General features: G+C 31.9%; 1 protein-coding gene across 8 annotated transcripts in view; it reads left to right on the top strand.

The window, feature by feature from the left end:
* The window catches only part of mybpc1 (myosin binding protein C1), a 145,323-nt gene that overhangs the window by 117,883 nt on the left and 1,017 nt on the right, over window positions 1-26,423 (top strand). For 7 of the 8 annotated variants that reach the window (XM_032588965.1, XM_032588959.1, XM_032588963.1 and 4 more), the window contains 17 exons: window positions 15,534-15,658; window positions 15,743-15,848; window positions 15,987-16,153; window positions 16,229-16,394; window positions 16,663-16,769; window positions 16,853-16,989; window positions 17,221-17,380; window positions 17,449-17,553; window positions 17,633-17,821; window positions 18,894-19,028; window positions 19,120-19,287; window positions 19,379-19,467; window positions 19,542-19,737; window positions 19,824-19,963; window positions 20,053-20,212; window positions 21,453-21,589; window positions 22,723-22,909. In XM_032588965.1, coding sequence (XP_032444856.1) covers window positions 15,534-15,658; window positions 15,743-15,848; window positions 15,987-16,153; window positions 16,229-16,394; window positions 16,663-16,769; window positions 16,853-16,989; window positions 17,221-17,380; window positions 17,449-17,553; window positions 17,633-17,821; window positions 18,894-19,028; window positions 19,120-19,287; window positions 19,379-19,467; window positions 19,542-19,737; window positions 19,824-19,963; window positions 20,053-20,212; window positions 21,453-21,589; window positions 22,723-22,909 — 2,474 coding nt within the window. Of the gene's footprint in view, window positions 1-15,533; window positions 15,659-15,742; window positions 15,849-15,986; window positions 16,154-16,228; window positions 16,395-16,662; window positions 16,770-16,852; window positions 16,990-17,220; window positions 17,381-17,448; window positions 17,554-17,632; window positions 17,822-18,893; window positions 19,029-19,119; window positions 19,288-19,378; window positions 19,468-19,541; window positions 19,738-19,823; window positions 19,964-20,052; window positions 20,213-21,452; window positions 21,590-22,722; window positions 22,910-25,022; window positions 25,069-26,423 lie in introns of all 8 variants that reach the window. The other variant, XM_032588960.1, reaches the window with a different exon arrangement.

Below are 26,423 nucleotides of genomic sequence, written 5' to 3'. Positions count from 1 at the left end.
GCTTTGATCAAAGACAAAAATGTTTTGATTAAAGAGAAAATTAATATGATCAAAGAGAAAATTACTATGATCAAAGAGAAAAGTGCTAAAATCAATGAGAAAATTGCTAATATTAAAGAGAAAATTGCTAAAATCAATGGGAAAGGCTAACTGCTATGATCAAAAACAAAAATGGATTTGATCAAAGACAAAAATATTTTGATCAAAGAGAAAATTGCTATGATCAAAGAGAAAAGTGCTAAAATAAATGGGAAAGGCAAACTGCTTTGAACAAGAACAAAATTGCTTTGATCAAAGACAAAAATGTTTTGATCAAAGAGAAAATTGATAGGATCAAAGAGAAAATTGCTATGATCAAAGAGAAAAGTGCTAAAATCAATGGGAAAGGCTAACTGCTTTGATCAAGAACAAAATTGCTTTGATCAAAGACAAAAATGTTTTGATCAAAGACAAAATTGCTATAATCAAAGACAAAATTGCTATGATCAAAGAGAAAATTGCTAAAATCAAAGGGAAACGCTAACTGCTACGATCAAAAACAAAAATGGATTTGATCAAAGACAAAAAAATTTTGATCAAAGAGAAAATTAATATGATCAAAGAGAAAATTACTATGATCAAAGAGAAAATTGCTAAAATCAAAGGGAAACGCTAACTGCTTTGATCAAGAACAAAATTGCTTTGATAAAAGACAAAAATGATTTGATCAAAGACAAAATTGCTATGATCAAAGACAAAATTGCTAAGATTAAAGAGAAAATTGCTAAAATCAATGGGAAAGGCTAACTGCTATGATCAAAAACAAAAATGGATTTGATCAAAGATAAAAATATTTTAATCAAAGAGAAAATTGCTATGATCAAAGAGAAAAGTGCTAAAATCAATGGGAAAGGCAAACTGCTTTGCTCAAGAACAAAATTGCTTTGATCAAAGACAAAAATGTTTTGATCAAAGAGAAAATTGATAGGATCAAAGAGAAAAGTGCTCAAATCAATGGGAAAGGCTAACTGCTTTGATCAAGAACAAAATTGCTTTGATCAAAGACAAAAATGTTTTGATCAAAGACAAAATTGCTATGATCAAAGACAAAATTGCTATGATCAAAGAGAAAAGTGCTAAAATCAATGGGAAAGGCTAACTGCTTTGATCAAGAACAAAATTGCTTTGATAAAAGACAAAAATGATTTGATCAAAGAGAAAATTAATATGATCAAAGAGAAAATTACTATGATCAAAGAGAAAAGTGCTCAAATCAATGGGAAAGGCTAACTGCTTTGATCAAGAACAAAATTGCTTTGATCAAAGACAAAAATATTTTGATCAAAGAGAAAATTAATATGATCAAAGAGAAAATTACTATGATCAAAGAGAAAATTACTATGATCAAAGAGAAAAGTGCTAAAATCAATGGGAAAGGCTAACTGCTTTGATCAAGAACAAAATTGCTTTGATAAAAGACAAAAATGATTTGATCAAAGAGAAAATTAATATGATCAAAGAGAAAATTACTATGATCAAAGAGAAAAGTGCTCAAATCAATGGGAAAGGCTAACTGCTTTGATCAAGAACAAAATTGCTTTGATCAAAGACAAAAATATTTTGATCAAAGAGAAAATTAATATGATCAAAGAGAAAATTACTATGATCAAAGAGAAAATTACTATGATCAAAGAGAAAAGTGCTAAAATCAATGGGAAAGGCAAACTGCTTTGATCAAGAACAAAATTGCTTTGATCAAAGACAAAAATGTTTTGATCAAAGAGAAAAGTGCTAAAATCAATGGGAAAGGCTAACTGCTTTGATCAAGAACAAAATTGCTTTGATCAAAGACAAAAATATTTTGATCAAAGAGAAAATTAATATGATCAAAGAGAAAATTACTATGATCAAAGAGAAAATTACTATGATCAAAGAGAAAAGTGCTAAAATCAATGGGAAAGGCTAACTGCTTTGATCAAGAACAAAATTGCTTTGATCAAAGACAAAAATGTTTTGATCAAAGAGAAAATTGCTATGATCAAAGACAGAATTGCTAAGATTAAAGAGAAAATTGCTAAAATCAAAGGGAAACGCTAACTGCTACGATCAAAAACAAAAATGGATTTGATCAAAGACAAAAATATTTTGATCAAAGAGAAAATTAATATGATCAAAGAGAAAATTACTATGATCAAAGAGAAAAGTGCTCAAATCAATGGGAAAGGCTAACTGCTTTGATCAAGTTCAAAATTGCTTTGATCAAAGACAAAAATGTTTTGATCAAAGAGAAAATTAATATGATCAAAGAGAAAATTACTATGATCAAAGAGAAAAGTGCTAAAATCAATGAGAAAGGCTAACTGCTTTGATCAAGAACAAAATTGCTTTGATAAAAGACAAAAATGATTTGATCAAAGACAAAATTGCTATGATCAAAGACAAAATTGCTAATATTAAAGAGAAAATTGCTAAAATCAATGGGAAAGGCTAACTGCTATGATCAAAAACAAAAATGGATTTGATCAAAGACAAAAATATTTTGATCAAAGAGAAAATTGCTATGATCAAAGAGAAAAGTGCTAAAATAAATGGGAAAGGCAAACTGCTTTGAACAAGAACAAAATTGCTTTGATCAAAGACAAAAATGTTTTGATCAAAGAGAAAATTGATAGGATCAAAGAGAAAATTGCTATGATCAAAGAGAAAAGTGCTAAAATAAATGGGAAAGGCTAACTGCTTTGATCAAGAACAAAATTGCTTTGATCAAACACAAAAATGTTTTGATCAAAGACAAAATTGCTATAATCAAAGACAAAATTGCTATGATCAAAGAGAAAATTGCTAAAATCAAAGGGAAACGCTAACTGCTACGATCAAAAACAAAAATGGATTTGATCAAAGACAAAAAAATTTTGATCAAAGAGAAAATTAATATGATCAAAGAGAAAATTACTATGATCAAAGAGAAAAGTGCTCAAATCAATGGGAAAGGCTAACTGCTTTGATCAAGAACAAAATTGCTTTGATCAAAGACAAAAATATTTTGATCAAAGAGAAAATTAATATGATCAAAGAGAAAATTACTATGATCAAAGAGAAAATTACTATGATCAAAGAGAAAAGTGCTAAAATCAATGGGAAAGGCTAACTGCTTTGATCAAGAACAAAATTGCTTTGATCAAAGACAAAAATGTTTTGATCAAAGACAAAATTGCTATGATCAAAAACAAAATTGCTATGATCAAAAAGAAAATTGCTAAAATCAATGGGAAAGGCTAACTGCTTTGATCAAGAACAAAATTGCTTTGATCAAAGACAAAAATATTTTGATCAAAGAGAAAATTAATATGATCAAAGAGAAAATTACTATGATCAAAGAGAAAAGTGCTCAAATCAATGGGAAAGGCTAACTGCTTTGATCAAGAACAAAATTGCTTTGATCAAAGACAAAAATGTTTTGATCAAAGACAAAATTGCTATGATCAAAAACAAAATTGCTATGATCAAAGAGAAAATTGCTAAAATCAATGGGAAAGGCTAACTGCAATGATCAAAAACAAAAACGGATTGACCATAGACAAAAATGTTTTGATCAAAGACAAAATTAATATGATCAAAGAGAAAATTACTATGATCAAAGAGAAAATTGCTAAAATCAAAGGGAAACGCTAACTGCTTTGATCAAGAACAAAATTGCTTTGATAAAAGACAAAAATGATTTGATCAAAGACAAAATTGCTATGATCAAAGACAAAATTGCTACGATTAAAGAGAAAATTGCTATGATCAAAGACAAAATTGCTAAGATTAAAGAGAAAATTGCTAAAATCAAAGGGAAACGCTAACTGCTACGATCAAAAACAAAAATGGATTTGATCAAAGACAAAAATATTTTGATCAAAGAGAAAATTAATATGATCAAAGAGAAAATTACTATGATCAAAGAGAAAAGTGCTCAAATCAATGGGAAAGGCTAACTGCTTTGATCAAGTTCAAAATTGCTTTGATCAAAGACAAAAATGTTTTGATCAAAGAGAAAATTAATATGATCAAAGAGAAAATTACTATGATCAAAGAGAAAAGTGCTAAAATCAATGAGAAAGGCTAACTGCTTTGATCAAGAACAAAATTGCTTTGATAAAAGACAAAAATGATTTGATCAAAGACAAAATTGCTATGATCAAAGACAAAATTGCTAAGATTAAAGAGAAAATTGCTAAGATTAAAGAGAAAATTGCTAAAATCAATGGGAAAGGCTAACTGCTATGATCAAAAACAAAAATGGATTTGATCAAAGACAAAAATATTTTGATCAAAGAGAAAATTGCTATGATCAAAGAGAAAAGTGCTAAAATCAATGGGAAAGGCAAACTGCTTTGAACAAGAACAAAATTGCTTTGATCAAAGACAAAAATGTTTTGATCAAAGAGAAAATTGATAGGATCAAAGAGAAAATTACTATGATCAAAGAGAAAAGTGCTCAAATCAATGGGAAAGGCTAACTGCTTTGATCAAGAACCAAATTGCTTTGATCAAAGACAAAAATGTTTTGATCAAAGAGAAAATTGATAGGATCAAAGAGAAAATTGCTATGATCAAAAAGAAAAGTGCTAAAATCAATGGGAAAGGCTAACTGCTTTGATCAAGAACAAAATTGCTTTGATCAAAGACAAAAATGTTTTGATCAAAGAGAAAAGTGCTCAAATCAATGGGAAAGGCTAACTGCTTTGATCAAGTTCAAAATTGCTTTGATCAAAGACAAAAATGTTTTGATCAAAGAGAAAATTAATATGATCAAAGAGAAAATTACTATGATCAAAGAGAAAAGTGCTAAAATCAATGAGAAAGGCTAACTGCTTTGATCAAGAACAAAATTGCTTTGATAAAAGACAAAAATGATTTGATCAAAGACAAAATTGCTATGATCAAAGACAAAATTGCTAAGATTAAAGAGAAAATTGATAGGATCAAAGAGAAAATTGCTATGATCAAAAAGAAAAGTGCTAAAATCAATGGGAAAGGCTAACTGCTTTGATCAAGAACAAAATTGCTTTGATCAAAGACAAAAATGTTTTGATCAAAGAGAAAAGTGCTCAAATCAATGGGAAAGGCTAACTGCTTTGATCAAGTTCAAAATTGCTTTGATCAAAGACAAAAATGTTTTGATCAAAGAGAAAATTAATATGATCAAAGAGAAAATTACTATGATCAAAGAGAAAAGTGCTAAAATCAATGAGAAAGGCTAACTGCTTTGATCAAGAACAAAATTGCTTTGATAAAAGACAAAAATGATTTGATCAAAGACAAAATTGCTATGATCAAAGACAAAATTGCTAAGATTAAAGAGAAAATTGCTAATATTAAAGAGAAAATTGCTAAAATCAATGGGAAAGGCTAACTGCTATGATCAAAAACAAAAATGGATTTGATCAAAGACAAAAATATTTTGATCAAAGAGAAAATTGCTATGATCAAAGAGAAAAGTGCTAAAATCAATGGGAAAGGCAAACTGCTTTGAACAAGAACAAAATTGCTTTGATCAAAGACAAAAATGTTTTGATCAAAGAGAAAATTGATAGGATCAAAGAGAAAATTGCTATGATCAAAGAGAAAAGTGCTAAAATCAATGGGAAAGGCTAACTGCTTTGATCAAGAACAAAATTGCTTTGATCAAAGACAAAAATGTTTTGATCAAAGACAAAATTGCTATGATCAAAGACAAAATTGCTATGATCAAAGAGAAAATTGCTAAAATCAAAGGGAAACGCTAACTGCTACGATCAAAAACAAAAATGGATTTGATCAAAGACAAAAATATTTTGATCAAAGAGAAAATTAATATGATCAAAGAGAAAATTACTATGATCAAAGAGAAAAGTGCTCAAATCAATGGGAAAGGCTAACTGCTTTGATCAAGAACAAAATTGCTTTGATCAAAGACAAAAATGTTTTGATCAAAGAGAAAATTGATAGGATCAAAGAGAAAATTGCTATGATCAAAGAGAAAAGTGCTAAAATCAATGGGAAAGGCTAACTGCTTTGATCAAGAACAAAATTGCTTTGATCAAAGACAAAAATGTTTTGATCAAAGACAAAATTGCTATGATCAAAGACAAAATTGCTATGATCAAAGAGAAAATTGCTAAAATCAAAGGGAAACGCTAACTGCTACGATCAAAAACAAAAATGGATTTGATCAAAGACAAAAATATTTTGATCAAAGAGAAAATTAATATGATCAAAGAGAAAATTACTATGATCAAAGAGAAAAGTGCTCAAATCAATGGGAAAGGCTAACTGCTTTGATCAAGAACAAAATTGCTTTGATCAAAGACAAAAATATTTTGATCAAAGAGAAAATTAATATGATCAAAGAGAAAATTACTATGATCAAAGAGAAAATTACTATGATCAAAGAGAAAAGTGCTAAAATCAATGGGAAAGGCTAACTGCTTTGATCAAGAACAAAATTGCTTTGATCAAAGACAAAAATGTTTTGATCAAAGACAAAATTGCTATGATCAAAAACAAAATTGCTATGATCAAAAAGAAAATTGCTCAAATCAATGGGAAAGGCTAACTGCTTTGATCAAGAACAAAATTGCTTTGATCAAAGAGAAAATTAATATGATCAAAGAGAAAATTACTATGATCAAAGAGAAAATTACTATGATCAAAGAGAAAAGTGCTAAAATCAATGGGAAAGGCTAACTGCTATGATCAAGAACAAAATTGCTTTGATCAAAGACAAAAATGTTTTGATCAAAGACAAAATTGCTATGATCAAAAACAAAATTGCTATGATCAAAGAGAAAATTGCTAAAATCAATGGGAAAGGCTAACTGCAATGATCAAAAACAAAAACGGATTGACCATAGACAAAAATGTTTTGATCAAAGACAAAATTAATATGATCAAAGAGAAAATTACTATGATCAAAGAGAAAATTGCTAAAATCAAAGGGAAACGCTAACTGCTTTGATCAAGAACAAAATTGCTTTGATAAAAGACAAAAATGATTTGATCAAAGACAAAATTGCTATGATCAAAGACAAAATTGCTAAGATTAAAGAGAAAATTGCTAAAATCAATGGGAAAGGCTAACTGCTACGATCAAAAACAAAAATGGATTTGATCAAAGATAAAAATATTTTAATCAAAGAGAAAATTGCTATGATCAAAGAGAAAAGTGCTAAAATCAATGGGAAAGGCAAACTGCTTTGATCAAGAACAAAATTGCTTTGATCAAAGACAAAAATGTTTTGATCAAAGAGAAAAGTGCTAAAATCAATGGGAAAGGCTAACTGCTTTGATCAAGAACAAAATTGCTTTGATCAAAGACAAAAATATTTTGATCAAAGAGAAAATTAATATGATCAAAGAGAAAATTACTATGATCAAAGAGAAAATTACTATGATCAAAGAGAAAAGTGCTAAAATCAATGGGAAAGGCTAACTGCTTTGATCAAGAACAAAATTGCTTTGATCAAAGACAAAAATGTTTTGATCAAAGAGAAAATTGCTATGATCAAAGACAAAATTGCTAAGATTAAAGAGAAAATTGCTAAAATCAAAGGGAAACGCTAACTGCTACGATCAAAAACAAAAATGGATTTGATCAAAGACAAAAATATTTTGATCAAAGAGAAAATTAATATGATCAAAGAGAAAATTACTATGATCAAAGAGAAAAGTGCTCAAATCAATGGGAAAGGCTAACTGCTTTGATCAAGTTCAAAATTGCTTTGATCAAAGACAAAAATGTTTTGATCAAAGAGAAAATTAATATGATCAAAGAGAAAATTACTATGATCAAAGAGAAAAGTGCTAAAATCAATGAGAAAGGCTAACTGCTTTGATCAAGAACAAAATTGCTTTGATAAAAGACAAAAATGATTTGATCAAAGACAAAATTGCTATGATCAAAGACAAAATTGCTAAGATTAAAGAGAAAATTGCTAAGATTAAAGAGAAAATTGCTAAAATCAATGGGAAAGGCTAACTGCTATGATCAAAAACAAAAATGGATTTGATCAAAGACAAAAATATTTTGATCAAAGAGAAAATTGCTATGATCAAAGAGAAAAGTGCTAAAATCAATGGGAAAGGCAAACTGCTTTGAACAAGAACAAAATTGCTTTGATCAAAGACAAAAATGTTTTGATCAAAGAGAAAATTGATAGGATCAAAGAGAAAATTGCTATGATCAAAGAGAAAAGTGCTAAAATCAATGGGAAAGGCTAACTGCTTTGATCAAGAACAAAATTGCTTTGATCAAAGACAAAATTGCTAAGATCAAAGACAAAATTGCTATGATCAAAGAGAAAAGTGCTAAAATCAATGGGAAAGGCTAACTGCTTTGATCAAGAACAAAATTGCTTTGATAAAAGACAAAAATGATTTGATCAAAGACAAAATTGCTATGATCAAAGACAAAATTGCTAAGATTAAAGAGAAAATTGCTAAAATCAAAGGGAAACGCTAACTGCTACGATCAAAAACAAAAATGGATTTGATCAAAGACAAAAATATTTTGGTCAAAGAGAAAATTAATATGATCAAAGAGAAAATTACTATGATCAAAGAGAAAAGTGCTCAAATCAATGGGAAAGGCAAACTGCATTGAACAAGAACAAAATTGCTTTGATCAAAGACAAAAATGTTTTGATCAAAGAGAAAATTGATAGGATCAAAGAGAAAATTGCTATGATCAAAGAGAAAAGTGCTAAAATCAATGGGAAAGGCTAACTGCTTTGATCAAGAACAAAATTGCTTTGATCAAAGACAAAAATGTTTTGATCAAAGACAAAATTGCTATGATCAAAGACAAAATTGCTATGATCAAAGAGAAAAGTGCTAAAATCAATGGGAAAGGCTAACTGCTTTGATCAAGAACAAAATTGCTTTGATAAAAGACAAAAATGATTTGATCAAAGACAAAATTGCTATGATCAAAGACAAAATTGCTAAGATTAAAGAGAAAATTGCTAAAATCAAAGGGAAACGCTAACTGCTACAATCAAAAACAAAAATGGATTTGATCAAAGACAAAAATATTTTGGTCAAAGAGAAAATTAATATGATCAAAGAGAAAATTACTATGATCAAAGAGAAAAGTGCTCAAATCAATGGGAAAGGCTAACTGCTTTGATCAAGAACAAAATTGCTTTGATCAAACACAAAAATGTTTTGATCAAAGACAAAATTGCTATGATCAAAAACAAAATTGCTATGATCAAAAAGAAAATTGCTCAAATCAATGGGAAAGGCTAACTGCTTTGATCAAGAACAAAATTGCTTTGATCAAAGACAAAAATATTTTGATAAAAGAGAAAATTAATATGATCAAAGAGAAAATTACTATAATCAAAGAGAAAAGTGCTAAAATCAATGAGAAAGGCTAACTGCAAAATCAAGAACAAAATTGCTTTGATCAAAGACAAAAATATTTTGATCAAAGAGAAAATTGCTATGATCAAAGAGAAAAGTGCTAAAATCAATGGGAAAGGCTAACTGCTTTGATCAAGAACAAAATTGCTTTGATCAAAGACAAAAATGTTTTGATCAAAGACAAAATTGCTATGATCAAAGACAAAATTGCTATGATCAAAGAGAAAAGTGCTAAAATCAATGGGAAAGGCTAACTGCTTTGATCAAGAACAAAATTGCTTTGATCAAAGACAAAAATGTTTTGATCAAAGACAAAATTGCTATGATCAAAGACAAAATTGCTATGATCAAAGAGAAAAGTGCTAAAATCAATGGGAAAGGCTAACTGCTTTGATCAAGAACAAAATTGCTTTGATAAAAGACAAAAATGATTTGATCAAAGACAAAATTGCTATGATCAAAGACAAAATTGCTAAGATTAAAGAGAAAATAGCTAAAATCAAAGGGAAACGCTAACTGCTACGATCAAAAACAAAAATGGATTTGATCAAAGACAAAAATATTTTGATCAAAGAGAAAATTAATATGATCAAAGAGAAAATTACTATGATCAAAGAGAAAAGTGCTCAAATCAATGGGAAAGGCTAACTGCTTTGATCAAGAACCAAATTGCTTTGATCAAAGACAAAAATGTTTTGATCAAAGAGAAAATTGATAGGATCAAAGAGAAAATTGCTATGATCAAAGAGAAAAGTGCTAAAATCAATGGGAAAGGCAAACTGCTTTGATCAAGAACAAAATTGCTTTGATCAAAGACAAAAATGTTTTGATCAAAGAGAAAATTGATAGGATCAAAGAGAAAATTGCTATGATCAAAGAGAAAAGTGCTAAAATCAATGGGAAAGGTTAACTGCTTTGATCAAGAACAAAATTGCTATGATCAAAAAGAAAATTGCGCAAATCAATGGGAAAGGCTAACTGCTTTGATCAAGAACAAAATTGCTTTGATCAAAGACAAAAATATTTTGATAAAAGAGAAAATTAATATGATCAAAGAGAAAATTACTATGATCAAAGAGAAAATTACTATGATCAAAGAGAAAAGTGCTAAAATCAATGGGAAAGGCTAACTGCTTTGACCAAGAACAAAATTGCTTTGATAAAAGACAAAAATGATTTGATCAAAGACAAAATTGCTATGATCAAAGACAAAATTGCTAAGATTAAAGAGAAAATTGCTAAAATCAAAGGGAAACGCTAACTGCTACGATCAAAAACAAAAATGGATTTGATCAAAGACAAAAATATTTTGATCAAAGAGAAAATTAATATGATCAAAGAGGAAATTACTATGATCAAAGAGAAAAGTGCTCAAATCAATGGGAAAGGCTAACTGCTTTGATCAAGAACAAAATTGCTTTGATCAAAGACAAAAATGATTTGATCAAAGACAAAATTGCTATGTTCAAAGACAAAATTGCTATGATCAAAGAGAAAAGTGCTAATATCAATGGGAAAGGATAACTGCTTTGATCAAGAACAAAATTGCTTTGATCAAAGACAAAAATATTTTGATAAAAGAGAAAATTAATATGATCAAAGAGAAAATTACTATGATCAAAGAGAAAATTACTATGATCAAAGAGAAAAGTGCTAATATCAATGGGAAAGGCTAACTGCTTTGATCAAGAACAAAATTGCTTTGATCAAAGACAAAAATATTTTGATCAAAGAGAAAATTAATATGATCAAAGAGGAAATTACTATGATCAAAGAGAAAAGTGCTCAAATCGATGGGAAAGGCTAACTGCTTTGATCAAGAACAAAATTGCTTTGATCAAAGACAAAAATGTTTTGATCAAAGACAAAATTGCTATGATCAAAGACAAAATTGCTATGATCAAAGAGAAAAGTGCTAAAATCAATGGGAAAGGCTAACTGCTTTGATCAAGAACAAAATTGCTTTGATAAAAGACAAAAATGATTTGATCAAAGACAAAATTGCTATGATCAAAGACAAAATTGCTAAGATTAAAGAGAAAATAGCTAAAATCAAAGGGAAACGCTAACTGCTACGATCAAAAACAAAAATGGATTTGATCAAAGACAAAAATATTTTGATCAAAGAGAAAATTAATATGATCAAAGAGAAAATTACTATGATCAAAGAGAAAAGTGCTCAAATCAATGGGAAAGTCTAACTGCTTTGATCAAGAACCAAATTGCTTTGATCAAAGACAAAAATGTTTTGATCAAAGAGAAAATTGATAGGATCAAAGAGAAAATTGCTATGATCAAAGAGAAAAGTGCTAAAATCAATGGGAAAGGCTAACTGCTTTGATCAAGAACAAAATTGCTTTGATCAAAGACAAAAATGTTTTGATCAAAGACAAAATTGCTATGATCAAAAACAAAATTGCTCTGATCAAAAAGAAAATTGCGCAAATCAATGGGAAAGGCTAACTGCTTTGATCAAGAACAAAATTGCTTTGATCAAAGACAAAAATATTTTGATAAAAGAGAAAATTAATATGATCAAAGAGAAAATTACTATGATCAAAGAGAAAATTACTATGATCAAAGAGAAAATTACTATGATCAAAGAGAAAAGTGCTAAAATCAATGGGAAAGGCTAACTGCTTTGATCAAGAACAAAATTGCTTTGATAAAAGACAAAAATAATTTGATCAAAGACAAAATTGCTATAATCAAAGACAAAATTGCTCAAATGAAAGGGAAAGGCTAACTGCTATGATCAAGAACAAAATTGCTTTGATCAAAGACAAAAATGTTTTGATCAAAGACAAAATTGATTGGATCAAAGAGAAAATTGTTATAATCAAAGAGAAAAGTGCTAAAATCAATGGGAAAGGTTAACTGCTATGATCAAAAACAAAAATGGATTTGATCAAGGACAAAAATGTTTTGATCAAAGAGAAAATTGATAGGATCAAAGAGAAAATTGCTATAATCAAACAGAAAAGTGCTAAAATCAATGGGAAAGGCTAACTGCTTTGATCAAGAACAAAATTGCTTTGATCAAAGACAAAAATGTTTTGATCAAAGACAAAATTGCTATGATCAAAGACAAAATTGCTATGATCAAAGAGAAAATTGCTAAAATCAATGGGAAAGGCTAACTGCAATGATCAAAAACAAAAATGGATTTGATCAAAGACAAAAATGTTTTGATCAAAGACAAAATTGCTATGATCAAAGACAAAATTGCTATGATCAAAGAGAAAATTGCTAAAATCAATGGGAAAGGCTAACTGCAATGATCAAAAACAAAAATGGATTTGATCAAAGACAAAAATTTTTTGATCAAAGACAAAATTGCTATGATCAAAGACAAAATTGCTATGATCAAAGAGAAAATTGCTAAAATCAATGGGAAAGGCTAACTGCAATGATCAAAAACAAAAATGGATTTGATCAAAGACAAAAATGTTTTGATCAAAGAGAAAATTAATATGATCAAAGAGAAAATTGCTGAAATGAAAGGGAAAGGCTAATTGCAATGATCAAAAACAAAAATGGATTTGATCAAAGACAAAAATGTTTTGATCAAAGAGAAAATTAATATGATCAAAGAGAAAATTACTATGATCAAAGAGAAAAGTGCTAAAATCAAAGGGAAAGGCTAACTGCTTTGATCAAGAACAAAATTGCTTTGATCATAGACAAAAATGTTTTGATCAAAGATAAAATTGCTATGATCAAACAGAAAATTGGTATGATAAAAGAGAAGACTGCTAAAATCAATGGGAAAGGATAACTGCTTTGATCAAGCAGAAAATTGCTTTGATCAAAGACAAAAATGCTTTGATCAAAGACAAAATTGCTATGATCAAAGAGAAAATTGCTCAAATGGAAGGGAAAGGCTAACTGCTATGATCAAGAACAAAATTGCTTTGATCAAAGACAAAAATGTTTTGATCAAAGACAAAATTGATTGGATCAAAGAGAAAATTGCTATAATCAAAGAGAAAAGTGCTAAAATCAATAGGAAAGGTTAACTGCTATGATCAAAAACAAAAATGGATTTGATCAAGGACAAAAATGTTTTGATCAAAGAGAAAATTGATAGGATCAAAGAGAAAATTGCTATAATCAAAGAGAAAAGTGCTAAAATTAATGGGAAACGCTAACTGCTATGATCAAAAACAAAAATGGATTTGATCAAAGACAAAAATATTTTGATCAAAGAGAAAATTAATATGATCAAAGAGAAAATTACTATGATCAAAGAGAAAAGTGCTCAAATCAATGGGGAAGGCTAACTGCTTTGATCAATAACAAAATTGCTTTGATCATAGACAAAACTGTTTTGATCAAAGATAAAATTGGTATGATCAAAGAGAAAATTGGTATGATCAAAGAGAAAATTGCTATGATCAAAGAGAAAACTGCTAAAATCAATGGGAAAGGCTAACCCCTTTGATCAAGAACAAAATTGCTTTGATCAAAGACAAAATTGTTTTGATCAAAGCAAAAATTCCTATGATCAAAGAGAAAAGTGCTCAAATCAATGGGGAAGGCTAACTGCTTCGATCAAGAACAAAATTTGTTTGATCATAGATAAAAATGTTTTGATCAAAGATAAAATTGCTATGATCAAACAGAAAATTGGTATGATCAAAGAGAAAATTGCTATGATCAAAGAGAAAACTGCTAAAATCAATGGGAAATGCTAACTGCTATGATCAAATACAAAAATGGATCTGATCAAAGATAAAAATGTTTTGATCAAAGAGAAAATTGCTATGATCAAAGAGAAAATTCCTATGATCAAAGAGAAAAGTGCTAAAATCAATGGGAAAGGCTAACTGCTTTGATCAAGAACAAAATTGCTTTGATCAAAGACAAAAATGTTTTGATCAAATACAAAATTGCTATGACCAAAAACAAAATTTCTATGATCAAAGAGAAAATTGCTATGATCAAAGAGAAAAGTGCTAAAATCAATGGGAAAGGCTAACTGCTTTGATCAAGAACAAAATTGCTTTGATCAAAGAGCAAAATGCTTTGATCAAAGACAAAATTGCTATGATCAAAGAGAAAATTGCTAAAATCAAAGGGAAAGGCTAACTGCAATGATCAAGAACAAAATTTGGTTTGATCAAAGACAAAAATGTTTTGATCAAAGACAAAATTAATATGATCAAAGAGAAAATTGCTATGATCAAAGAGAAAATTGCTATGATCAAAGAGAAAAGTGCTAAAATCAAAGGGAAAGGCTAACTGCTTTGATCAAAATCAAAAATGCTTTGATCAAAGACAAAATTGCTATGATCAAAGGGAAAAGTGCCAAAATCAAATGCAAAGGCAAAATGCTAAGATCAAAAACAAAAAATGATTTGATCAAAGACAAAAATCCTTTGATCAAAGACAAAATTGCTATGATCAAAGAGAAAATTTCTATGATCACAGAGAAAAGAGCTCAAATCAAAGGGAAATGCAAAATGCTTTGATCAAAGACAAAAATTCTTTGATCAAAGACAAAAATGCTTTGATCAAAGATAAAAATGCTTTGATCAAAGACAAAATTGCTATGATCAAAGACAAAATTGCTATGATCACAGAGAAAAGAGCTCAAATCAAAGAGAAATGCAAAATGCTTTAGTCAAAAACAAAAATACTTTGATCAAAGTAAACAATACTTTTATCAAAGACAAACATGCTATGATAATCAAAAAACAAAAATAGTAAGATGAAAGGCAGAATGCTAAGATCACATGGAAAGGCTAAATGCTATGATCAAAAATATAAGCGTATTGAACAAAAGAAAATCCTATTTTCAAACACAAAAATGCTATGATCAAAGACAATGCCAAAATTGCTATGAGCAATGAGTTTCAAATGGTGTGATTATGCTACAGCATCATCCATTATTTGTAGAGCATTCCCTCTGTAGTGTGATAACTGATAAGGCTTTTTTGCTTCAGGAAGTGAACTTTAAATGTACTTGTCTGTCTTTAAAAAGATTGGAATAGCCAAATGTGATTTATTTACATTTCATTACTTCAAGATTTTTAGGTTTTTTCTTTAGGATATGATAATTTATTAATTTCAATGAAATTTATATTGAAGGATTACTGTACGTATTTATAAGTTGCTTTTTTTAGAAAGTCAGTAATGTAAGTTCTTGACTTTTCATTCAGGTATATTTTTGAACATAAGGGCACGCAAAGGATTATGGTCATTAACAACTGTTCCTCTAATGATGATGCAGCCTATTCTGTGGTTGCAGGAGAAGAGAAATGTACCACAGAGCTTTTTGTCAAAGGTATCAAGAAAATGTCTTTCATTTTTTATATATAAGCTCATAAAAACCCTATTTTTAGTTTCATCTTCTGCTGTTTCCTTTCAGAGCTACCAATAAAGATTGTTAAAGGTATTGAGCCTGTGAAGACTACAGTGAACGAAAGGATTGAGCTGGAGTGTGAGGTATCGGAGGAAGGCGCTCAAGTTAAATGGTAAGGAAATATTTGATTTTCATTATTATCAAGAGTATATTTTGCCATTGGGGAATCAAGAACTCAGAAGTGTAAGACATACGTTCTTCGTGTTATCATCTCTCTTCGGAGAAAACTGACTATAAAATTCTCTGGCAGGATGAAAAATGGCGTTGAAGTCCCAACAGGAGTTCGCTCAAGGTATCGAGTGAAGTGTGAAGGAACCAAACATTACTTGGTCATTGATGATGCCTCCAAAGACGATACTGGAACGTATTCTGTCATGGCCAGTGGTGGCACTTCAGAGGCTCATGTTCAAGTAGACTGTAGGGTTCTTCTTCTTAGTCCGTCAATGCTAAGATGTTTGGTAAAAAATATTCTAATTTTGTACTTTTCTGTAGTAAAACCCCTGAAGGTGTTTCAGGATCTGCAGGATATGACAGTGATGCTGGGGCAACCCATAAAGCTACACTGTGAAATCTTCCCAGGAAATGTCCCAGGTCGTTGGTACAGGAATGGACAGCTGATCCAGCCAAGTGATCGTCTCAACATTATACACAGGGCTAAGTAAGCCTCCCAGGGTTCCCATTAAAATGTCACACTTGTCCAAGCTGAAAGTTTGAGGCTATTTTAAAGTCTAAATAAAAAACATTACCTTGGTACCACCTGTGTGGAACCAGAATTGAAGAATAAACTGAAAATATAGAAAATATTCTATACTTTCTTTCAGAGAACTGAAAAATACTTCAATCTAGACAAAGTAATTTCTTGTTTAGATTTTTCCAGGCTGGAGTCCAACATGTTTACACTAACCAATACCTTTTTTATTTTTAAGAATTCACCGACTGGAAATTGAGACAAGTTCCCTTCATGATGCAGGAGATTACACTTTTGTGCCTGAAGGATACTCACAAAGCCTGTCTGCCAAAATCCACATTATTGGTACATAAATTTAACACTTCATATCTTTCTGAGTTATTAGTCGTGATATGATCTAACGATGGTAATCAGCTACAATTCTGCAGATCCTCCAAGAGTACATCTAGAAAGCTTGAACTTCCCAGACAACACCATCACAGTTGTGGCTGGAAACAAACTCCGATTAGAGATCCCCATTAGTGGAGAACCAGCGCCTAGAGTGGTGTGGATGAAAGGAGAAAGGGTGAGCTCCTTCCTTGTTTATTTGACATTTTGGTTTGATCATCCAGGCGTGTCACTGACCTAGCCAAAACATTGTTGTTTTGACTAAATTTAGATGCCCTTTGCATTAAAAACTGAGCTAAAGAAACATACTAACTAGCTAACCTGAAATAGTTAGGGTTGTCCAGAACTTAAACAGTATATTTACCAAACTTTCAGCTGTTCTATATTCAGGTTTATTTGTCTTTTATAGGTGATTCTTGATTCAGGCCACAGAGTTCATGCTGAAACTTACGGCGACCAGACCAGCCTGACAATTGAAGTCACAGAGCGCGAAGACACAGGAAACTACAAAATAGTTTTACAGAATGAGGCAGGAGAAGCTACAGCTAGTGTCAAAATCAAGGTTGTTGGTGAGAAAATACCAACATGAAAACAATGTCAATTTGTTCAATTTAATTTAGTCATGTGTCACTTGCAGACATTCCTGATCCCCCTGAGGCACCTTTGGTTCCAGTTGTGGGTGGTGATTGGTGTTCTATGACATGGGAACCACCCAAGTATGATGGAGGTTCACCCATATTAGGTAAACAATGCATCATGCCAGTGGTCAAGCTTAAGTATTAAGTTTATGAAATGACAAGCTTTTTATCGGTTCCCTTAAGGATACTTCATTGAGAGAAAAAAGAAACAGAGCTCCAGATGGATGAGGCTGAACTTTGACTTGATCAAAGAAACTTCATTTGAACCTAAGAAGATGATTGAAGGAGTGCCATATGAAGTTCGGATCTTTGCAGTCAATGCCATTGGCGTCTCCAAACCCAGTGAACCGTCCAAAGCCTTTACTCCCCTCGGTGAGTAGCTCAACTGTCTCCAACATTCATCCCATAATCTCAGTGCTAGTGCCAACAAGTTACCAAGGCAAAAATAATATATATAACGTTTCAGTCGATCTGACAACAGTTTTATTGTACTGGCAAACTTCTAAAAGAGATGTTGTGTGTTACAAATTATGTTGGTTGCTCTTGGTTCCCCAATAACACAGCTGTTCAGTCCAATACCCATCACACAAAGCATTCTGACTTTGACCTTCACTAGACATACAGCAGCTTTAGGGGATAATAAATATGTCTTTATGATGGTTGTGAAATCATTCATGGATTAGAGGTTTATGGGATCAGGTCAGTCAGAGTTCGAATAGGGGTTAAATATGATTCAGAACACAGGAATAGACAGCCAGAGTAGGCACTAATGAGTTCTGGCATGGAATACCAGCCAAAGACAGTGATCTCTTAGTCACATGCTCTTTTGTTTATCTAGATATATGTACATCACATGATAATTGCTGCAACACATGCAGAATGAGAAATCACTGCACAGAGTTCATACACAGTCAAGAAAGGGTTTGAAAGGTACAGAAAAAATAACATATGAAGTATTTCCAGTATTTCTATCCAGTATTATTAATTTCTATCTCATAGACTAATTGTTGTTTCCACATGTGTCCATTTGTACAACTTCCCATTCATTTGTCCAACCACACATCCATCCATTTGTAAAACTGCCAATCCATCCATCCATCCATCCATCCATCCATCCATCCATCCATCCATCCATCCATCCATCTGCCAATCAATCCATTCTCTATCCATTTGTTCTACATTTGCCTATATTTCCATTCCTTTGTCAGTCTATCCTTTTGACTGTCCAATGTACTAATTTATTAATTGATACATTGCCTTGGTGGTTGTTGTGTGTCTTGTCTCTATGCTGCTGTAACTGCGAAATAATTTCCCTGCTGGGATGAATAAAGTAATTCTATTCTATTCTATTCTATACTTCTTCCTTTTTTCCTTTCCCTTCTTTCTTCCTTCCATCCACCCACTATCTAACTAAAAATAACCAACAACTTTTATTTCAACACAGCTGTGACCAGTGAGCCGACTATGCTGGTTGTGGACGATGTTACGGACACCACAGTGACTGTAAAGTGGCGTCCTCCAGAAACCATTGGGGCAGCTGGGCTGGATGGATACTTAGTGGAGTACTGCATTGAAGGAAGTGAGTCAAATCTCAACAACGTTGAGGTGAGGTCTATTAGATACAAAATATTTTTAGTTTATTATTACAATTGGACTATCTTTACCTACAGCTGACGACTGGGTGCTATCCAACAAAGAGGTGACTGAGAAAACCAAGTACACCATCACTGGACTAACTCCAGGATCTAAGATTTTAGTTCGAGTCAAAGCCATAAATAAAGCTGGAGCCAGTGCTCCACGCACTCTGCAGCACTCTGTCCTGGTCAAAGAAGTGGTTGGTGAGTTCTGAGAAGTCTGTAGTGTCTGTTCAACTGCAACAAATGAGCCAATCAAACACAGTTGATTTAATAAGCATAATGTTCTCTGCAGAACCACCAAAGATCCGTGTCCCGCGACACCTGAAACAGACTTACACTCGCAAAGTTGGAGAAACTGTTAACCTTGTGGTGCCTTTCCAGGTAAACCTCAAACTCCTTTAATATACCCCTTCTGAGTGATATACTTTACTAAGGTTTCATATGCATGTGCACAGGGAAAACCTCGGCCAAAGGTTACTTGGATCAAGGAAGGCAATCCTGTAGAACCTTCCCATGTTAGCATCCGCAACACAGACTGTGACAGCATCATTTTTATCCGTAAAGCAGACCGAAACCACTCTGGGAAGTATGAGATGACGGTACAGGTTGAGAACCATGTTGACACGGCAATTATTGACATACAGATTGTGGGTAAGTGATATTATGAGAAAAAATAAACCATATTTACTTTCATGGTAATGACAGCTATTAATTTAGGTTTTCTTTTTGATTTTAAGATCTACCAGGACCGCCTCAGTGTGTCACAATTGAAGACGTTTGGGGAGAAAATGTAGCTCTAGTGTGGACCCCTCCGAAAGACAGTGGAAATGCCCCAATAACAGGCTACACCATTCAAAAAGCAGACAAGAAAACAATGGTTGTGCAAAATATCAAGCCATAAATCCAAACTGTAAATGAAGCTTAATGTTTATGTAATATTTACACAACGTTTATTCTGTTTTACAGGAATGGTTCACATGCATTGAGCACTACCACCGGACCTGCATCACCATCACAGAACTGGTGGTCGGGAATGAATATTTCTTCAGGGTCTTCTCAGAAAATATGTGTGGTCTGAGCGAACTGGCCACCCAGACCAAAAAGAGCGCTCTCATCGTCAAAGAAGGTACAATGAAGAGCGGAATGTCATTTTGATTAATGCATACTTAGTGAAATATGGTTGAATAAAATTAATTTACAAAAAATTGCTTTTAGTGAATTTGGATATAATTATTTACATGCATGTTTATTTAATATATCCAATTATTTTACCATTTAATGTAAAGTTCTAATTTAGAACACTGAATTAAATTTATTTTAAATAAAATAAACCAATTAAAATCAAAATAATAAATGTATTTATTAGCTGGTAAGGTAAAGCTTTGGAACAACATTGTTTTTGCACATGTTTTGGTAAATAAAATTAGTGATACAAAATAGTAAACATAAGCTGTTTATTTAAAATAAATGTCTTTAGTAGCATTTTTATTTTTGAGAAGTTAAATATTTATTTTAAGATTCAGAATTCCTTACTTTATTTTATAGACTGAAATAAATAGCGCTGAGAAACAAATGTAGCTCAAGATTGATCTGATTCTTTAGTCATTTAAATAATATACTCTTTTAAAGGGTGTTTGTATTTACACTTATTTTATAACTTCAAAGTTTTGCTTACTTAAATGGGATTTCAGATTGGAAATATCTCTAAAAGCTTTTGCTTCATCTGTCTTTTTTATAATACCTTTAATACCTTATAATACCTTATAATACCCTATAATACCTTTATAATACCTTTAATAAACATTTAGCACACAAATCACATTTATTTTAGATTACTTATTTTATTAATTCAATTATTTTTCCTTTATTGAAGGACATGTATTTGATACAAATAAGAGATGAGAAATACTTTTTGCCCATAAAATGTAATTTACGTAATCGTTTTTTATTTATGAAAACTTGTTTTATAGTTTTCTTTAATTTCAATATTCCAGGTTTAGTTGCTGAGGTAGAACTTTGCTTATCTATTAAAATACAGTGTCTGTGTTTTTGTCCTGGAGAAGTTGAAATGTTTCCCTGCCTTAATTACTGATCGGAGGGAAAGTTGACTCTTTAGAGGAACGTTTTCCGTTTGCTGCCTATGCATTCCCCAAAGGTACTGTCAGTGATCTTTTCCACCCTCACTTTTGAATCTCACTGGGTTTTATGTATGACTGACAGGCCCTTTAGTGGTGTTGTCTTAGTCTCAGCTGGTGATGAATAAAAAAATACATTGTCCTTCCCTCGTCACATAGGGAATTCCCCACATGATACCGCTCAGCGTCAGTATCATGCACAACCCCATTCCTTTACCCTTAAACCCACAGGCTTGCAGATGAAAATACCCGAGTACAGCGACCGCGACTTCAAGGAGCCACCAAAGTTCACTCAACCGCTTATCAACACCTTTGCTGTTGCCGGCTATAACGCTACGCTGAACTGCAGCGTCCGTGCCAACCCAAGGGTAGGTGGCGAAACAACAAGTAAAACATTCATATGCAATGATAGCACAAAAAGTGGAAGCCTACTTGTTTAACATTTATTTTTATCTTTAAATAATGTACTTTATAACCTGCGTCTTATTTGTTCACAAGATCATTTACAATGTGAATAGCTCTAAAGTATTTCTTTTTACCACATAGAGATCAAAATCTTTTACAAATTTGGAATGAAATAACAATCGCAACAGTTAAGCTAGCTGCATTTAGCTTCCATTAAGACTAACAAGTATTTAATTCAGGAACATTTCATAATCCAAGAGGATCTTTAGTAAAAAGGGGATTATTATGCTTCCCTTTACAGGCTAGGATAGGTCCATGGGTTATACAAAACATGTTCATTCATTTTTTTTTTTGCACAAAATCACTCTCAGATAATGAGATTTTAGTCTGGGTCAGTTCTGCCTGGTTTGAGCTCCTTTCAGGACGATCTGTCACTTTAAATCCAAATAAGCTGCTATGACCCCAACTCAACGTTTACATTCACACATGAAAATTTCTGCAAACACATGCGCAATTACACAACCATACATCTTTGAAAAGTAGAAGTGGAGCCTCCTGCACAACTAACGAATGCAGCAAGTGATTTCTGGATAGAAAATTAATAACAAAACACTAGTCTTTTCCAACAGACATTGTACATCCCATTTAGCAGTCAAAAACCAGCTGACCAAAACATGCTGGAACTCCGCTTTGGTTGCTAGGTAACGGGACAGGGCTTTGCTGGGGTTACTAGGCAATGGGCTGGGCTTTGCCTAGGTTGCTAGGTAACAACGCTGATTTGTGATGTTACATTCCAGAGGTTTTTGAAACGGCTTATTTTCCAGACACCAAAAACCTTCACATTATTGCCAAAAAAACATCTGGATGTTTTTTTTTAACTGGGTTTTTGTTTAGAAGCAGTAGAGACTCAAATGGAAGTATAAAAAAATGCCAATTTTTCAAAATAGGTACCCTCTAACTAAAACAAAGAACTGTGCATAATCCTTTATTTCACTGCCAAATGTCATTAGGATATGGCATTATGGAAGTAGTGGGTATTGCATTATAGTCAGACACAACCAATAAGTGCTTTTGATATTCCTGTTTCTTCCTGCAGCCAAAAGTGATCTGGATGAAGAATAAGATAACCATCTTCGATGACCCACGCTACCGAATGTTTAGCAACCAAGGAGTCTGCACACTGGAGATCAGGAAGCCCAGTCCCTATGATGGCGGCATGTACACCTGCAAGGCCATCAATGACCTGGGGGAGGCCCAGGTGGAGTGCAAGCTGGAGGTCAAAGGTCAGTGTGGACCTAGAGGTGTGCATTAAAGTCTATGAGTTTGGTTTCCCATTTTTACCTCTTTACTTCCTTATTGTGACTAAAAGAAAAACTGGGTATATATCATTAAGATGTTTGCCTATTTATGCCAGTAACTGCTATTATGGCCATAATCATTAGTCTATAATAATTGTAAAGAGGCAAGGCATCTTTTTGGGAAACCAACTCCATCTAGATATTATAACAGTCTACCAAATGGACGGTACCAAGTGGAAACGTAAGTACCTCAACTGAGTGGCACCATTTGTTTAGAAATTCATTACTTATTTGAGTTCAACTGTTTTTTAGGACTAGATTGTGGTCATTTAGAAACCAGGATTACAATTTAATACTGAACAATTATGTTTAGCATTGAAAAAGCAACTGAGTGTAAGTTGAAAATACATGGGGAACAATATTTAGTCATGAAGCCCAGGACTATTGGAGGATCGCTTTTGTTTTTAATTGGAGCTGTGATTTTTAAGTTATGTCCTCATTTTTACCTTTGATTTCTTTAAGATTAGCTTTGTTAGTTCAAGTAAATGTCATAAATGGATCAGCTTGTATAAAAATTGTCTGTCCTGTCTTTCAATTTTATAAAACAGCAGAAATTTATTTTAAAACAAGATGAAAACAAGTTGTGGTTTGCCATCAAATTAAGCTTAATTTATATATATATATATATATATATATATATATATATATATATATATATATATATATATATATATATAAATTAAGCTTAATTTGATGGCAAGAATATATATATATATATATATATATATATATATATATATATATATATATATATATATATATATATATATATATACGCCATACCTGGCCCAAATTAGAAGATTCCAAGGCCAAATACTTCTTTCGAGTGTTAGTCTTTACCTCAAATGGAAGAGTTCAAGTATCTTGTTTTGTTCAGATGTGATGGCAGAATGGACTGGGCATCCTCTGCATTAATGTTGGCGCTACTCTGGTTTGTTGCGGTGAATAAAAAGATGAGCCAGAAATATAAGCCTGGCTCATCTATAACCTTCACCTAGAAAATGTTCTTATGAGAAAGCAAAGAACATCCAATTCTGTATACCTTTGTGTTAAATGTTTGTTTTTATTGTGAAAAAAGGGAAAGCAGCTGTAACGCCATGATGTCGTTTTCAAAACTGAGCTAAACCAAATGAAGGAGAGATATATTTTGGCAATATCCATCTAATCTATGGATCTGATCTGATATGAATCTATAGATCTAATCTAAGAGTGTATATTGGAGTGTATATAGGAGTAGTTGGAAATCCAGGCTCTCTAACTCTCCATCTAAATCTAAACCAATGAGATGTTTGGCAGCATTATATAGGGTGGGCCATAAGTTTCCATAAATAGAAAAAATAAACATTTTATATTGGACAACCATTTTTATTTTTGTGGGACTCTGTGTAATCGCTGCACGTCTTGGACCACTTTGTGGTTGATCTGCAACATTTCCAGTTTTCTGAAACTTGAAAATAAGTTTTGCCACAGTGTCGCGTGTGATGCTCGTTCCATGTTTTCTGTTAAAAGTTTCGTGCAACCATGCGACTGAAATATACATTATACATTCTCCTATGTATGGAAACCTATGGCCCACCAAGTATTTAAAATAGACAGATTTTTAATCTAAAAAAAAAACCCAACTTATTTGCAGATTGTTTGAATCTCAGCAGCCATTCACAGCTTTAGATTAAATTCCAGGCCATGTTTGAATTCATAAACATTTGGTGCAACTTGGTTTTAATAATGATAACCCGTTAAAGTATGTGGAGTGTAAATAATATTTGGTGACACATCACCACCACACAATGTCATCCCTTATGTTTGTCTTTTTCCAATCCTGCCATTCTATTCATCACAATTCGCACACCAATGATGTTCTTGCATTTTATTAATTCACCTCTCCATCTTAAACTATTTTCCACAGATTCCAGTGTCTCCTTTGTTCTGTTAACTCTTCATATAAAGAGTTCAGTAATAACTCAGCTGTACTCCCTGGTGCACACATATAACTCCATGTAAACTTAGGTTAACCCCTCTTTTCTTCTTTCTCCCCCAGTCCCAACTCAAGAATTGTGAATGTATGTTCTCATATAAAAGATAAGGTAAGCTTTCATATGGTTTCAGCATATGAAGCTTATTTCACTCATTATGCATCTTTTGGTCTGCCTGTGTAACCCCGCCTTTCTAGGCCAGAGGGACAGCAGCAGCTGAAAGCAGAAACCAGTAAAGTCAGAGTCTGGCTTACCTAAATATTTCAATTTTGATTATATTTACTGAATTCTGCTTTGAAATTGGTTGAATGTTGTACTGTTTCTTATGTAAGCTGTGACAGAGACGAGGTGAGTACACTTTTTATTCCAAGCGAGTTTAGTAAAATTGAGGACAATTGATGTTATAAGTTGCTGAAAATGTCTTGCACTATTAAAAAGTCGTGACTCATTTCTCATGTCTTTTTGATTTGCTTCCAGTGAGCCAGTTTGCAGGATTAACATGAAACGATCAAATTATGGAGCTAAATTGGGGCCATAACATTTGTTCAAAAGAAAAAAAAAATTTAACTGAAAAAATCAGATACTGAGAAATAAACTTGACTCTGAAAAGTAGTTTTCAACTTTGTTTCAATTTATTTTTTTTTCTTTTGAACAAACTTTATTGCCCCAATTTAGCTCCATACAGAATGTGGTATCCCAGTAAAATACAAGGATTTAAAAAACTTGATTAAAGCCACTGAAAAGATCCAACTCCTTGGAAAAACATTATGATTGACAATTATGTCATTTAGGAATCTGGATTTTGCAGAATTGTGAACCTTGAATTGTGCATGGTTGTAAAAAACAATCCCAGTTCCATGTTTTTCTGTATTGGTGTCCCATCGACAAACAACAGTGGATTGAAGATTAAAACAAAAAAATAAATACATTATAAAATAAATGCATTTTCTGAATAAGCTCAAAGGTAATACTTTGGGTATGGCATTACTTTTCAGGTTTTGTACTAAAACCAGATGAACATCTAAAACATGCAGAAATCTGCAGAGCCTGAATAATTCCCAGCTTTGTGATATATTGTGATATATTGATTTATTGTCCAGCCCTATGGTGTATGACACTATTAAAAAAATAAATCAAATCTACCCCAGGGGTAACTCTTTATTTGAAGGAGTCTTTGTGAATGTTTATGACTGTTTTCGTGAAGTGTCATTAGGTAAATGACATTTTTATTGCAAATTTGCATTAAAAGGGTCATTATTGAGCAAATGACACTTCACAGCAGTCATAAACATTCACGAAGACTCCTTCATATTCATGACAGGTGTTATGTCATGTTTATGACAGTGTCATGTCAAGTGTTACCCAACAGGGAAACAAAATATTTGACTATTAATTAGAAGTTCCTAGACGCCCTGATTAACTTAAAATGTGAAGTTCAAATTTAAAAATGCATCACTTATATGTAA

The sequence above is a fragment of the Xiphophorus hellerii genome, chromosome 17 (assembly GCF_003331165.1).
Source record: "Xiphophorus hellerii strain 12219 chromosome 17, Xiphophorus_hellerii-4.1, whole genome shotgun sequence".
In the NCBI taxonomy this organism is placed as follows: domain Eukaryota; kingdom Metazoa; phylum Chordata; class Actinopteri; order Cyprinodontiformes; family Poeciliidae; genus Xiphophorus; species Xiphophorus hellerii.
This window is presented reverse-complemented; position numbering and strand designations above follow the sequence as displayed.